Below are 14,233 nucleotides of genomic sequence, written 5' to 3' on the forward strand. Positions count from 1 at the left end.
TCAGAAGTGACCCTTCCGAGGGAGCTGGGCCTAGGCCTGCTGGAGCCCCCCAGTGCTGTGACCAGAGTGATGTGCAGCAGCAAGGTGGCCAGGCAGGTAAGGACACTGTCACTACTGAGCAGGACAGGCCACTGTGGGTAGAGGTGGCAGACTGGGGTCAGGTCTCCCAACCTGTCCCTTTCTGTAGTAGCAGAGCCCAGCGAGGTAGAAGAGTGGAGGAGTGGGAAAGGAGCCTGCTGGGGGTCTTCGTGGCCTGGTCACCCAGCCTGCTGACACCAAGTGGGACTACAGGACTCTAGAGCCACTCCAGGACGTACCAGGAGAGGACTGAGGGAGGCAGCTATCAGGCCCACAGTGGCTGGGAGCTGGCCCAGCCTAGTAAGAGTAAAATTCTGCATGCAACTAACTATTCTGAGTGGAGGGTGTCCTTCCTCAAGACACCCACCCTGTCCCTGCATTAGGCCCTGGGGCGGCAAGAAAGCCTGGGTGTGTAGCCTGCAGCCAGGTTCGCCCTAAGCTTGGGGATGAGAGTCAACTGCAGTTACCTAGTTTTCACCAGATCATCTCTAGCTGTGAACTGCGGGGGGGGGGGGGGGGGGGGGGGCATGGCGCTCTGGCTAGGGACACTCCCTGGCAGGTGGGAGAGGACAGGTGGAGAGATGGCAGGTGGTGACAACAGCCTGCTAGTCTCCAGATGCTCTGAACAAGCAGGAGCCCGAGGCTGTGGTCTCTGTGTTCCCACCCACACCCCCAATTCCTACATCAAAGCTCCAGAAGACGGCCCCAGGAGGTGACTGGGTATGAGGTAGAACCTCACGCTCCTCCCCTGCTGCTGTGATGGTAGGGGTGGGGCTGCCACCAGATACAGAATCTGTTAGGAGGTGACCTCAAACCCCTCAGGAGGACAACCTCCCACCCTGAGGGAAGTCTGCTGAGCCCAGGCCAGTCTATTCGCTCACAGACATAAGAGACCAAGATCAAGAAAGGAGCGGAGCTTAGTGTTCTGACACAGCACTTCCTGTGTGAGAACCCCATGAGGAGGCGCGGGCGGCATCATTGGTGAGGTACTGTTAAGTTTTAGGAGACACTCTGTGGTAGGAAGGATCCACGAAAAGTTCACACGGGGTGCGCTGACCCAGTAGTTGTGACCCGGATTCCAACAGAAATGTGTACACTTGTATTGTGGGCAGCTGGAATGGCAGGCAGAGCCCCAGAGAAGCCCGATGTGTGGGGACAGGCTGAATATACTAAATCCTTACTGCGGCAACTTAGCACTGGGATCTTCATTTGTCTTCTCCATCGTTCTAGCTTGTCTTCATTTCCTTGGAGGCTGGACTTTATTACTTGTAAAAGTAAATACAGCATAATCTTGTTTCCACAGGAAAGTCACACACACACACATACACACACACAAAGAAAAAAGAAAGAAAGAAAAGAAAAAAAAAAAAGAAAAACGTAAAGTTGTGAGTTTATTGCATATGTAACAAAATGAACCTGACCTCCCGGGTCCAGCCTGCTCTACAGTCAACATTTTGTGTTTCCAGCTGGTTCCACAACTGCATTAAATAGAACTAGCATTTCTTTAAATACTTTCAATTCTGACATAAAACAGAACATTAGTGTACAACTGTCACAGGAAAATGGGCAATAAAAACTGGGAGAGCGACTAGGAGTAGCAGCAGCACTTCCAACAGGACCTTACAAAATAAATTAGAATACATTAGAAACACAGTTTAAAAATCCACACTGTTTCAGAAGGCTGCCATGTGGCCTCCCAGGCTGCAGTAGGGTGGGGCGGGCGTGTTCTCTGCAGAGGTCAGTCCAGTGTCCACCTGACCTGACTGACCTGAACCTGACCGTGTGGCCAAGCCAGGGCAGGGGTCAGCATCCCTCCCGGTGCAGATCCTCCTAACAGAAAGCACAAGACTGCAACCTGCTGCCACCCCACCGCTGCAGCCTGGCACATCCTCGCTGAAGCACTGTGGAGCAGAGTGGTGTTTGCTGCGTCCCTGAGTGTGGCCGCCGGCCGCTGGTGAGGGAGCCTGGAGAGCCGGGCTCCTGAAGCATCTGGGTGATATGGGGGCCACCAAAAGGGCTGACAATCGAGATCTTACAGAAAAGGGCTTCACCCAGACCCAAGCAGGGCAACCAGGAGCTGTGCCATGGGCTGGCCACGCAATGTCATTTGAGGAGCGTCAGAAGGGCCTAATCATGGTAGACAGACAAAGAAGTGCAACACTACCTACAAAGGACCATGCTGTGCATGAACAGACCTGGGGAAGTTGTGACACTCAGAACTGGCAATGAGAGACCACAGCAACGCAGGCACAACGGCTGTTAGAAGCCTTAGTGGGTGGTGTGTGCGCCAGTCAGCTCCTCAGAGGGCATCTGACACGGGACTCCTAAGGCTTGTCCCCCATCACTCCTGCGGCACGGACAGTGTGACCTGACACTCCTGCAGCATGTCCCCGAATCACAGGACCCTGGTTTCCTTCATCACTGCAGACTGGGCCAGTATGCAAAGGCAACACACAGGGTTTCCAGTCTCTAGGAAGAGTGTCACTCTGCGGGATCTGGCTGCTTCCTACGGACTGGCTGAGACTTAGGGCACAGGCTTCCTTGTGCCTTTTAAATCCGCGAGTCATGAGGGAGCTAGGTTTTAGAACACCCTCAAAAGTATGAAGGTAGACGAAGTACAGAAGCCCTACTGGGGCAAGGCAGAATTGAGACTAGACTAGTAAGGCCCCAGTCTGGCCTGGGAGGTGGGGCAGGCTCGTCCTTGTGCAGTGAGGTCTATTTACCATCCTTTCTGTCCCTAAACCTGGCAACGCACAGTGCAGCTCACTCCTGCTCTACAGTGCCAGTGGCCGAGCTGGACAAACCTCTTGGGTTAGGGGCATATGTTACCTATGAATCCACTCCCCCCATCACTTCAGCAATGCCTCCAGACCACACTGGACGGAAGCAGCAGGCACAGAAGGGAAGACACTTCCCTATCCCCAGTCTAAGGGGAAGCAACAGAAATAACAAAAGCTGGTGGCCCAACAGGACCTTCCCGACCATGCCTCATACAACCTGAACTCATTGCTGAACCTGAACCCCGGTACCAATGAAATGTCTTGCTAATGAATTACCCTGTTCTCGCTCCCACCACAAACAAAAACAACAAAACCACAAATGGAAACCTGGCTGCTGTTCTGCCTGAATCCAGCTGCTCTGCTTGCAGAGTCCCGCCTGGGAGCCCTTGTGCAAACTGCAGGTGATGCTAGAGACGCTGGGCTGGCTTTGGCCTCACTCACCAGAAGACGAAAACTGAGCAAGTTGAGTACAACCGTTAGCATCACCCGACGGGTGCTGGGTGAAGAGGGCCGTGTAGGGAGGTAAGGCCCCCACCCTGTTGCCACATGCTCCATCACACCCTGCTTTGTGCACAGCACCAACCCTGGGGAGCTGCATTGGGGGACCTCAGGTCAGCAGCCTCTGCTGCTGTTCCATCCAGTGGCTGTGGTGACAAAACTGTTCTGTTAGTTTAGCTCTTAGCAATCCCCATATAAAAGTCCATTTCAAGACAGCCAGGAGCCTTCTAGATACCCAGGCACAGGAGCAGAGCTGGACCACGGGGTCTGAGGCTGGTGTTAGTTATTCTTTGTTTCAAACTGGGTAGAGAACACAGCAAATTGTACTTTTAAAGATTTTTTTTTCCCCTGTGCAAAACCTTCTTTTCAGCCAGGATACTGTGAAAAAAGCCACTGGGCTTCCAGTGAAGGCTGCTGCAATTCCTTTACCTCTCAAAGGGGAAACATTTTGCCTCGAGTGTCCTGCCATGGTGGAGTTCCAGCAAGCATACACTGTGCCTTTATTTATCTCCTGCTTAGAAATCCACCTGCTACCTGAACAGGCCCGAGCCTGTGACGCCTGGAATTTGAGCTCAGTAAGCTATCGGCAGTTGCTGAACCTGAAAAGGGGCTTTGAGGCTACAGTCAGAGGGGATACTCGTAGAGACCACGCAAACCCTCAGGGTCCGCTTGGTGCTGACCATGGGTCGATGCTCCTGGAGAACCACAGCCTCCCCACCATGCCAAGGAGGCTGAGGGCAAACCCGGCTGCGTTTTATTGGATGGGCGATGGAGTTGGGGGTGAACTATAATAAAGGAGAAATAAATGGGTGGGAGCCACCTATCAAAGTCCCCTGGTCTGCCCTCTCCAAAGGAGGAGGGAGACGAGCCTTTTCCCTCGGTTTCTGGAATCTCAGGCCTCAGCCTGCCATGCGGCAGGCGTGCAGACACCATATGCTTTGGGTCTGGCGGTTGTCAGCGACTCTGTGGCCACTGGCTGCTCTTCACTCCACGGCAAAGCCACAGGTCTCCTCCACGGCTGTCAGTAGCTTCTCATAGAGCTTCTCATAGGACTCATAGGGCGGGATGTCGATCCGATTAAAGCTGCAAGAGGACAAAGGAGCCAGGGTCACTGCGGGGCGGCCCAGCCCATGGAGCCAGGGTCACTGCGGGGCCGCCCAGCCCGCGGACACACTGAGGCTGATGCAGTGGGTGGGGTGAGGCATCTCCTCTGCCCTCGGGAAGATGCACATGCACTTCAGCTTCCAACACAGGCTCCTGTTGGCTGTGTTTATTCTTTCCAGTCAACCCACAGTGAAAATGTCAAGATGTACACCATCAACATGGAAAACCGCACACTTGCGGGTCGCTGTTCTGTCTCTGGGTGTCATTTCTCCACACTGGAAAAATACCCTGGCTCGCCTGTGAGGTGCACTGGTGACCATCAGGTCTCCTACTGAGGGTCTGTCGATCCCTACTACAGCATGCTGGGGCTCAAAAGTAAGACAACACTAAATCCTAGAAAGTTGGATGTGCCGACCTTCCTGGGAACTCAAGATCTCCAGGGGAAAGAGACACATCTACTGTCTCACAGTGACTTAAAAGCCAACAAACGGAAAAGCACTGCCTGTGAGTCTCAGACAGAGCAGTCCAGAATGGTGTAGAGACTGGGTAAAGGCTGCACTGTTCGTGTTCTCGTTCTCTCTCTCTGTCTGTCTCTGTCTCTCTCTGTCTCTCGTTCTCTCTCTCTGTCTGTCTCTGTCTCTCGTTCTCTCTCTCTGTCTGTCTCTGTCTCTCTCTCTGTCTCTCTCTCTGTCTCTCTCTCTCTCCCCCTCCCTCCCTCCCTCCCTCCCTCCCTCTCTCATTTAGATCAGAAAGTTACTGAAGGACAGAAGCCTTCTGAAGGGACACAGTGCCATACCTCAACACCACATACCTATTCTGTACAAACACAAGCCATCCCATGCTGAGGCAGCCTTGAGGTCTTACATACATGGTCCTGGGAATGGATGTATCAGCCCATCTTGCAGATGTGAACAACAGTTGGGATGTATTTAAACCATTCATCTCAAACCTCTTCATTAGGGCACAGCCAGCATTTAAACCTTCTGTCCCACCATGCAGCATCTCAACAACCCTAGAAACTAGAGCCCTCAAGGAGAGGTGAGGATCCTGAGACAGAATCTTTCAATAAACTTCTGAGACGGCAGATGTGGAGGCGCGCATCAGCCAGACAACAGCTGCCCCTTTCTGTCAGGCACATGCACACATGCACACAACCAAGGGACATCCACGAGCCTCCAGCTTAACAGTCCCAAGCATTGGCACCATAGCCTTAACTGCTGTACATCACAACAGAATCAGATCCCCAAAGCAGTGACCCAATGGGACCTGCTGACTCAAGGCCTGTCTCATTTGACCCTAGGGTGTGACCTAGGATTATACTGAAGACAGGCCGTGTGAGCCCACAGAGGCAGAGCTTACCAGGTATGGGCCTTGGGGAGGTTGTCTGTGTTGGCGTCTATCAGGTGAATGGTGAACAGTCGGGGCCCTGCCGCGCCTGTAGAGCCTTACAAGACAACATTCTAGTTACTGCACTTCAGAGACAGAGCACGGGAGTACGGGGCCAGGATACCCTGTGGATGGCAGTGTGGCATGCTTGAAGCCCAGCAGCTTAGAGCCCCTAGATATGGCTTGCCCAGGAACCTCTTTTTGGGGGTAGCTGAGGCAGAGACTAGTTTGTCCCCATGCTTTCTTTACTTGACAGGAAGCAACCAGCCATTGGACTTTTCTCTAGTCTGGTCTTCCTGTATGCTTGTGGTTTTTCCTAGCTACCTGCTGCTGAAGCTACAGAAGCCAATGTCTGTTGTATTACACAATGTCTGTGTGTTACACACTCCTATCTGTAGGACAAGGGCTGGCAGTGCAGGAGATAGGAAGAGGGCTCCTGGAGGGGCAGTCTGGCTGCCTCCTTGGCCATGATGTTCGAGGGTTCACACGCTCTGCTCCACCCACCCCCTCAGTGTTGGGAGAAGTAACAGGCCCAGGCTTAGCAGGCTTCCCATTAGCCTGTACTGGGAGAAGGTGGAGATGCCAGTGGTCAGGTTGCTGGGCGAGGAACCCATCACTCCTGCAGTCTCTTCAGTCCAGTGCAACTGAAGTACTGGATTATTTAAGCTCTAGCACCTTCCACCTGACTCCACCTCCCCATAGCTGGGGTTAGGCTGTTTAAGAAGGGTAAGGGGACACCCACCTTAGGGTGTGTATACCAGAAGCTACCAGTAGCCCCTGCTGTTCCTGGATTTTAAAAGAGCACATGGGACCCATAGGCCCATGGGGGGCTCCAGTGTGAGCCACACCTGCCAGGTACCCCGCTGCTAAGCATCTGTGGTGAGAACAATGGCCACCCTCATTCTCTAGTGGGATGGCCCACATTCCAAGTCTTGCTGTTCAACACCTCAGAAATGACCCTGACTCCACGTCAGTCACCTTGCAGAGCCTTGAAGCCTTGGAGAGGAACTCTTGTGGATCCTGTCACAAACTGCAGAAGTCTGGCTCTTCTGTCCTCATCAAAGGTCTCCACCGCCTGCCAGAACCACCTGACGATGTTGCTGTCTGCCACACAGTGCTTCAGCCGTGTGTTGGACTTCCAGTCATTCAGGTCTATCTTATCCAGTCCACCTATTATCAACTGGGGAAGGGCACCAGGCTGGGTGTTACCATAAAACGCCCAAGACACTGCCCCCCACCCTTCCTTCAGGACTCCTGATACTCAAGAAGCACTGACAGCACAACCTCTGGGCTGTAGTCAGTCACACAGCTACCAGTAGGCTGACACCCTGAACCTGGAGTGTCAGTTTGCTGTGCACCAGGGAAGAGTGACTGGGAGCAGCTAACAGAACTCAACAGGCCATGTGGAATGAGGAGGGCTTAGAGCACGCCGTCTACTTGTTTAAAAGCTTGCTCAAGACTCACTGCCGCACACAGAGAGGCTCCACTCCAAAGCCCTCAGTCTCACAGTGGGCAGACGGCTATGAGAACAATCTGGAAGGTTCAGGCCACTTGGCACCAGGCAGAGCTGGCAAGGGATGAATGAGTCACTGTCTAAGGCCATGACGGTATGTTCTTAGTCTATGAATAGTCAGAGTGGAGAGTAGAGAACTGGCTGGGGAAGCCTGGTCCGAAGCAAGGGCCAGAGATCCCACATGCCCAAGGCACAGACACCTAGGACCATGCCTGCAGAGTCAGTCAGTAACTGCTGGCAAGGAGACAAACACTTCTTAGCCCGTGACAAGGCTATCCAGGTGGCCCCAGTCTCCTTTCCCACCACGCTTACTACACAGAGGGTTGCCAGGAGCCCCACTGTCCGAGGTCCTGAGGATGCCTGGCACTTACCTCTAGTTCCTTCTGGTCAAAGGGCTTCAGTAAGTGTTGGGGAATGAGTTCGTTAAACCCTTTCTGAAGCGCTAAGAACTGGGCTTCAATTCCTCTCATAAACCTCCAGTTCACATACAACCTGAAAGGGAGAGCCATGGGTTGCAGTTAATTGGGAAGAGACCTTGAAAGCACTGTGTTCCCACAGTGGCTGTGACAGCACAAATGAAGTTACTGTAGGACCTGCTGATGGAACACGAGCCCGTGCCCACCCTCCCTAGTAGCTTTTAGTTTGCAGGTCTGGTCTTATCCTTAATTGTTATTATTACTGTAATTTAATTACTATTATTTTAAGCATACACATGCTTTCCCTGCACATCTGCATCATGTGTGTGCCTGGTGCCTGTGGAGGGAGAAGTGGGTGCTGGATTTCAACTAGAGTTAGACAGCTGTGACTGCTGTGTGGGTGCTGGTCCCCTGGGGGAACAGCACAAGCTCAGCCACTGAGTCCTCACTTTCTTTCCTACTCTCTTTCTGAGACAAGGTTCCATGTATCCCGGGCTGGCCTTGAACTTGTTTTCATAGAGGTCTGTGCCATCTCACCTGGCTTTATCCATCTCTTTTGTTCTCCTCTCCCCATCCAGAGAAAGGGTCTGGGAAGCCCAGGATGAAATTAGTTCACTATGTAGCCCAGAATGGCCTGGAACTCTCCCATGTCAGCCTCCCAAGTGCTAGATTCACAGTGTGCACCACGACCATGTTACATCCAGCCTTTATAGCAAGTTAAAAGTGAACCAGTTCTGCCATTCCAGTTTTCCACTAAAAAGCAGGAAGCCTTGATGAGACCTTCCAGAACTGCCAAGATTTCAAATGAGTCTGCAGGGCATATGTGACTGTATGACCCACCCACAGTTCAGACTGCCAGTATGCATAAGTCCCTCAGGTTGGCACTGGGATGCTGTCGTGGGCTCCTTGGACATGCTGACAGCCACATGGAGTGTCTACATCGGGTGCCCCTGACAGCACCTGCTCCCTCCATTTCGCCACTGAAGCCAGCCCTGCATATTACCGGACATATTCCTTCTTGTTCTCCTCAGTGACGGGCACATTTCTGCCATTGGGTTTCAGTTCATGCTGAAGAATCCGCCCAAAAGCATTGTGCTCCACACAGAAGGTATGATCCAGCACTGGCGTGATGTCGTTCTCTCTGTGGACACAGGCAAAGGCTAGTTAGGCCTATGCCAGGGAATCCTAAGGGGGCTGAAGAGGGCCGTGCTAGAGAGCTGGCAGGCACAGTGCAAGTTCTGACCCTGACTTTATTTTTTTTATTATTATTTATTTATTTATTTATTTATTTGTTTTGTTTTTCGAGACAGGGTTTCTCTGTATAGCCCGGGCTGTCCTGGAACTCACTCTATAGACCAGGCTGGCCTCGAACTCAGAAATCCACCTGCCTCTGCCTCCCAAGTGCTGGGATTAAAGGTGTGCACCACCACTGCCCGGCCTGACCCTGACTTTATGATGACCACTCATGGGCGGTTTCACTCAGCCATCCTGTGACACACCAGGGGACATGAAGCCTAATTGCTTTGGGAGCTGCATCTGGGAGGAGGCCTATGAAGTGGCAGCTAAATCAAAAGGACACAAGCCAGGACAATGAGGCTTCTCTCCTCTCAAGGCAGCCTTATAAAGGCAGCTATTTCCACAAAAAGCACTGGAAATGTCAGGCTGACTCTTTATCTGCCCTATTTCTTGACAAGTGTTTCCCCACAGGAAAGCCCCTACTCCCCACGGCCCTGTACAGTGGAGCAAGCGAGGCCACAAGCGAGGCCAAGGAGGAACACCCCCTCTGCATCCCCAGCCTGTGAGGGCCTGGGTCTTCCAGAGGTACGCAGGTTTACCCCGTTCCTGCCACCTTGCAAAGCATTTTGGTTAACTCTAAAACAAAGGTAGCTAAACATGAATTTTGTTTTGAAACTTTCTCTTGCCTTTTGCAGATCACCTGAGAAACAATATAGGTGCATGTCCAACCCCCACCACAAACCAAGAAAAGTTACTGGCTGGCATTTGTAATCAAACCTAATAACAAGCCAGACCAGCTTGCAAAAAGAATACAAGTCAAATAAATGACTACATCTGTTGTGTTAATTTGTAATTGCAACCCAATGTTTGATGTTTTTATAGTTAATTCTGTTACTCTCTTGAGTTTCACACCTATTCCCCCAAAACAATGTGCACACACGGCAGCAGCATGAGCTCTGGGGCTGTGGGACAGGATGGTAACACTTACAGAATCCACACCAAGCTCTTGTGCAGTTCTGGGTCCACTGACTCCAGGTCCGACAGCTGGATGGGTTTTCCCAGGAGCTGCTTGTAGAATGGAACCGTGAAGCCCCCATTTATGTAGTGTCCGTGGAACACAGCCAGACCCATGATGCGACCCACAAAGTGGAAGTAAGACAGATGGTCCTATAGGGGGCGCCAGAGAACGGCAAGCCATTAGGATGATGACCAGCAGGCATGGGCACCCACCTCCCACAGGCTTTCCGCTAATCTAGACCTAACAGGACATACACTCAGCTGCCCATCACCTACCCGTGGCCAGACAGGATAAGGCTCCCATTGAGTTCCAGCTTCACTCACTGCTAACTCCAGTGGGACTGGTACTTCCATAATCCTTCTGCCTCAGCCTTCAGACTGGGATGACAGCTGTGCACTTCCACACCCTGGCCTAATACTCTGTATGTGTGGGTCCACTATCTCTTCCTGAGAACTCTTAGTTAACTTGCAAGGGCCTGGGACAAAATAAAAATGTGGAGACCTCAACAGTTAAGAAGGGTGTGTTTCTTCTTCCTCAACTGGAGGGGTTCTGATGTTTCTGAAAATATGTCAGGATTTAGTTTCCAGGCTGGGTAAAGGTTTATTCACACTGTGTGTGTGCATGTGTGCTATGTGTGAAGGTCAGGCGCTGCCTAGTTTTTTGAGCCAGGATCTCTAGGAATCACCCAATTATACACACACACACACACACACACACACACACACACACACACACACACCCCTACCACACCTGGCTTCTGGGTTTTTGTTGTTTGTTTGGTGTTTTAAGACATGGTCTTTCTACATAGCTCTGACTAGTCTTGATCTCACTACGGCTGGCCTTCAACTCAGAAATCTGCCTGCTTCTGCCTCCTGAGAGCTGGAATTAAAGCCTGTACCACTGTGGCCAGCCACATCTGGCTTTCTGTGTGGTTTCTGCAGTCTGACACAAGTCTTTATGCTTGTGTGGCCATTTTCCCAACCACAAGTTTATTTGTATTTGAATTTTCTAGTAGAGACAGTCCCTCATTTCGACTCTGTGGCCTTGTGACCCTGGGTGTGTCCCTTAACCCTGCCACATTCAGAATGCTCGACTCTGTGTCCCAAGAGAGGGATTATGGAACTTTTCCAATTTTGATCAGTTATGGACTTGGTAACCTAGCTCTTAAGATGACATTCAGAAAACCATGTACCACCATACCAGAGTCCTCTTTTCAAAGGGCAAAGCACTGAGGTACAGAGCAGCTCAGACCCACAGACCTCCCCTACAGATAGCACGTCCCTCATCTAAAGCTGCCTGCAATCTGGTCCAGACAGTCAGTACTCCCCACCCTTGCTCTAAGTCTCCAATAACTGGAGGGAGAGGCAAACGGACCAGGCTTGCCTCAGATCCTGCAGCTGAATTTCCCAGCTCCTCACTGTAATACTCACAGGGTTGATAGAAGAATCAGGGTTGATTTGCAGTGTGTAAATATTGTCCGTGGAATACTGGAAGAGTCCATAATATGGATTCAACATTTCATGGCACAACAAATACAGCCACTCCCTGGAACAATGACAACACAACTTACATGTGCTAACAGTATCATTTTCAGATTTTTTTTTAAGGTGTGTGTGAATGCATACCCCATACAGGCAGTCCCAAAGCAGGCCAGAAGAGGGCATCATGCCCTGAAGCTGAAGTTATAGGAGGTGGTGAACTGCCTTGTGCTGGGAACCAAGGTCAGGTCCTCTGCAAGAGCAGGACGTGCTCCTAACTGCTGACCACCTCTCCAGGTCCAGCTTATTTATTTATTTCTGATTGTTTTCAAGATAAGGTTTTTCTGTCTAGTCCTGAGTGTGTACTGGAACTCTTGAACTCAAAGATCCGCCTCCCTCTGTCTCTCAAGTACTGGGATTAAAGGCATGAGCCACCACTGCCAATGAGTTTCTAAGCATTCTATATGAAGACTTTGGTAGGTGAACACTTCAAGCTCTAGGGAAACGAAGAATTTATGACCAACTCTGCTCCTCTAACTGCCTGTTGATTTCTTACTGTAGACCATAAATACGCACAGAGCACTTCCATCTTCTATGTATTTGTGTGTGTGTGTGTGTGTGTGTGTGTGTGAATGTGTGGGTGCGTGTGTGTGAATGTGTGCATGTGAAGGGCAGAGGTTGCCTCACTGCCTTCTTTAATTGCCCTCAGCTTATTTTTGGAGGCAGGCTGGCCAGTGAGCCCCAAGGATCCTCCTATCTCACCTCCCAGCTCCAAGATTACGGCACATGCCTGGTGCTGGGCTTTTATTTGGGGTCTGAGGCTTGAACTTGGGTCTTCATGCTTTCAGGGCAAGCACTTTCCAGACTGAGCCAACTCCTCAACCCATTCATCACTGTGCAATGTAAAGAAAACTTAGATGAATCTAAAAATATTACAGAGGTTTTGGCAGGAATATATTGGTTAACTTAGTTTCTAAATTCCTTTAATGCTTAAAATCACTTTTCTCTTTAAAAAACAAACAAACAAACAAACCCACAAGCCAGGTGGTGGTGGCACACACCTTTAATCCCAGCACTTGGGAGGCAGAGGCAGGCAGATTTCTGAGTTCGAGTCCAGCCTGGTCTACAGAATGAGTTCCAGGACAGCCAAGGCTACACAGAGAAACCCTATCTTGAAAAACCAAAAAAAAAAAAAAAAAAAAAAAAAAAACCAACTAAAACCAGCCAACCACAATAACCACTTCTGCTGGTAACCAAATTGGGGGAAGGCACCCTGCTGTGGGATGAGCTCAGTCCTGAAGGCAGGGGCACAGCACCTTCAAATGGATAGACCTGGGGACAACAGGTTTAGATTTTCAAACAGAAAAGAGGTAGGTTAGTTAGGGGAGAGCAGCGCAGGCCAGCATCTTCTGTCTGTACATGAAAGGGATGGAAACATACAAAAGACAGAAAGGCGCATCTGACCAAAACAGCGGAAGCTCGAGGCTCCCCATCTATACTCTGTCAAGCATCCTTTAAGGACCAGGAACCTCCTTGGTTGTGTCTACCAGATGTGTGCTTCCCTGCTGCCTGTGCAATTCTCTAAGCATTTGTCCCTCGTCAGGTTAAAAGAACAAGAGAGTGAACGCTGAGAACACACCATATGCACCTGCACCCACACCAAGGTCACTGCAGGTCCCCAGACCTGGTGACTAGTGAGTAAATGCAGTCCCTACACAACACACAGGTGGTTGATGGGAGGCTCTCCAGGGAGAGGACTTACTTATGCCTTAGATGTATTTAATTCTTGTTTTATACTTGATTACAATGGAATAATTAGTGTGTTACACAGTAACTGAGAACAGCACCCGGCTGCAGGCACTAGAAGATGAGGTGAGGAAACTCTGCAGACAGCAGAGAAGGACAGAGATAGGAAATAATGTACAAGACTCGACGGGAGGAAGGCCGCAAGCTGGGAGACTCCTGCGCACAGCAGCTATTTCCAAAGCTGAGAGCTTGGCGTCAGAGCTGTTCTAGAACTGGGAATCTGGCCATGAACTAACCAAGCTCCTCATCACATAGCTACTGTTAGGGGCACAGACAGAAGAAAAAGTACACCAAACAACTGTTCTGCAAGGGAGAAACCAAGAATGAGGAGGCTGGGGTGACAGTGTCTAGGGTCTGCTCCACAAACAGAGGGGGCTGATGCTGATGCGCAGCTGGACGGTCAAGACAGACCAGGTCTCTAAGGAGACGGCTGCAAAGTGCTGTCCTTCGGGCATCTTCAAGTTAATGGGGGCAAGGAAGACAATACCTGGTATTAAAAAAAAGCTGGGCATGGTGGTTCATAACTTTAATTCCAGTACTGAAGAGGCTGAGGCAGGAGGATTACTCTTGTTTTAGACTAGTCTATGCTATGCAGTGAGTTCTGAGACAGGGAAATGAGAAGGAAGGAATAGGTAGGGAAGAGAAAAAAATATAATGCAGAGACAAATTAAGTTCTAAAGGGCTAAACAGTATTCGGTGATTCAAAAGTACAGGGGCTGGACAGATGGCTCAGTGGTAAGAGCACTCGTTGCTCTTGCAGGCTACCTGGGTTTGATTCCCAGCACCCATATGGTAGCTCACAACCCACTGTAACTCCAGTCTCAGGGGAGTCCAATGCCCTCTTCTGGCCTCTGTGGGTACTGCATGCCCATAGTGCATGGACACACATGCAGTCAAAACACCCACACACAAAGTGAAGT

The 14,233-nt window shown here is 50.7% G+C and overlaps 1 protein-coding gene across 4 annotated transcripts in view; it reads right to left on the bottom strand.

Moving 5' to 3' along the window:
- Window positions 1-1,456: 1,456 nt before the first annotated feature.
- Smurf1 (SMAD specific E3 ubiquitin protein ligase 1) overlaps window positions 1,457-14,233 on the bottom strand; it is a 92,559-nt gene continuing 79,782 nt past the window's right edge. For 2 of the 4 annotated variants that reach the window (XM_076923659.1, XM_076923657.1), the window contains 7 exons: window positions 11,460-11,574; window positions 10,000-10,178; window positions 8,779-8,916; window positions 7,731-7,851; window positions 6,825-7,026; window positions 5,820-5,904; window positions 1,457-4,439 (listed from right to left, as the gene is read on the bottom strand). In XM_076923659.1, the coding sequence (XP_076779774.1) occupies window positions 4,340-4,439; window positions 5,820-5,904; window positions 6,825-7,026; window positions 7,731-7,851; window positions 8,779-8,916; window positions 10,000-10,178; window positions 11,460-11,574 (940 nt within the window). In that variant the 3' untranslated portion in view covers window positions 1,457-4,339. The remainder of the gene's footprint in view (window positions 4,440-5,819; window positions 5,905-6,824; window positions 7,027-7,730; window positions 7,852-8,778; window positions 8,917-9,999; window positions 10,179-11,459; window positions 11,575-14,233) is intronic. The other 2 variants (XM_076923658.1, XM_076923656.1) reach the window with 1 other exon arrangement.

Source organism: Arvicanthis niloticus, chromosome 24 (assembly GCF_011762505.2).
Source record: "Arvicanthis niloticus isolate mArvNil1 chromosome 24, mArvNil1.pat.X, whole genome shotgun sequence".
Taxonomy (NCBI): Eukaryota; Metazoa; Chordata; class Mammalia; order Rodentia; family Muridae; genus Arvicanthis; species Arvicanthis niloticus.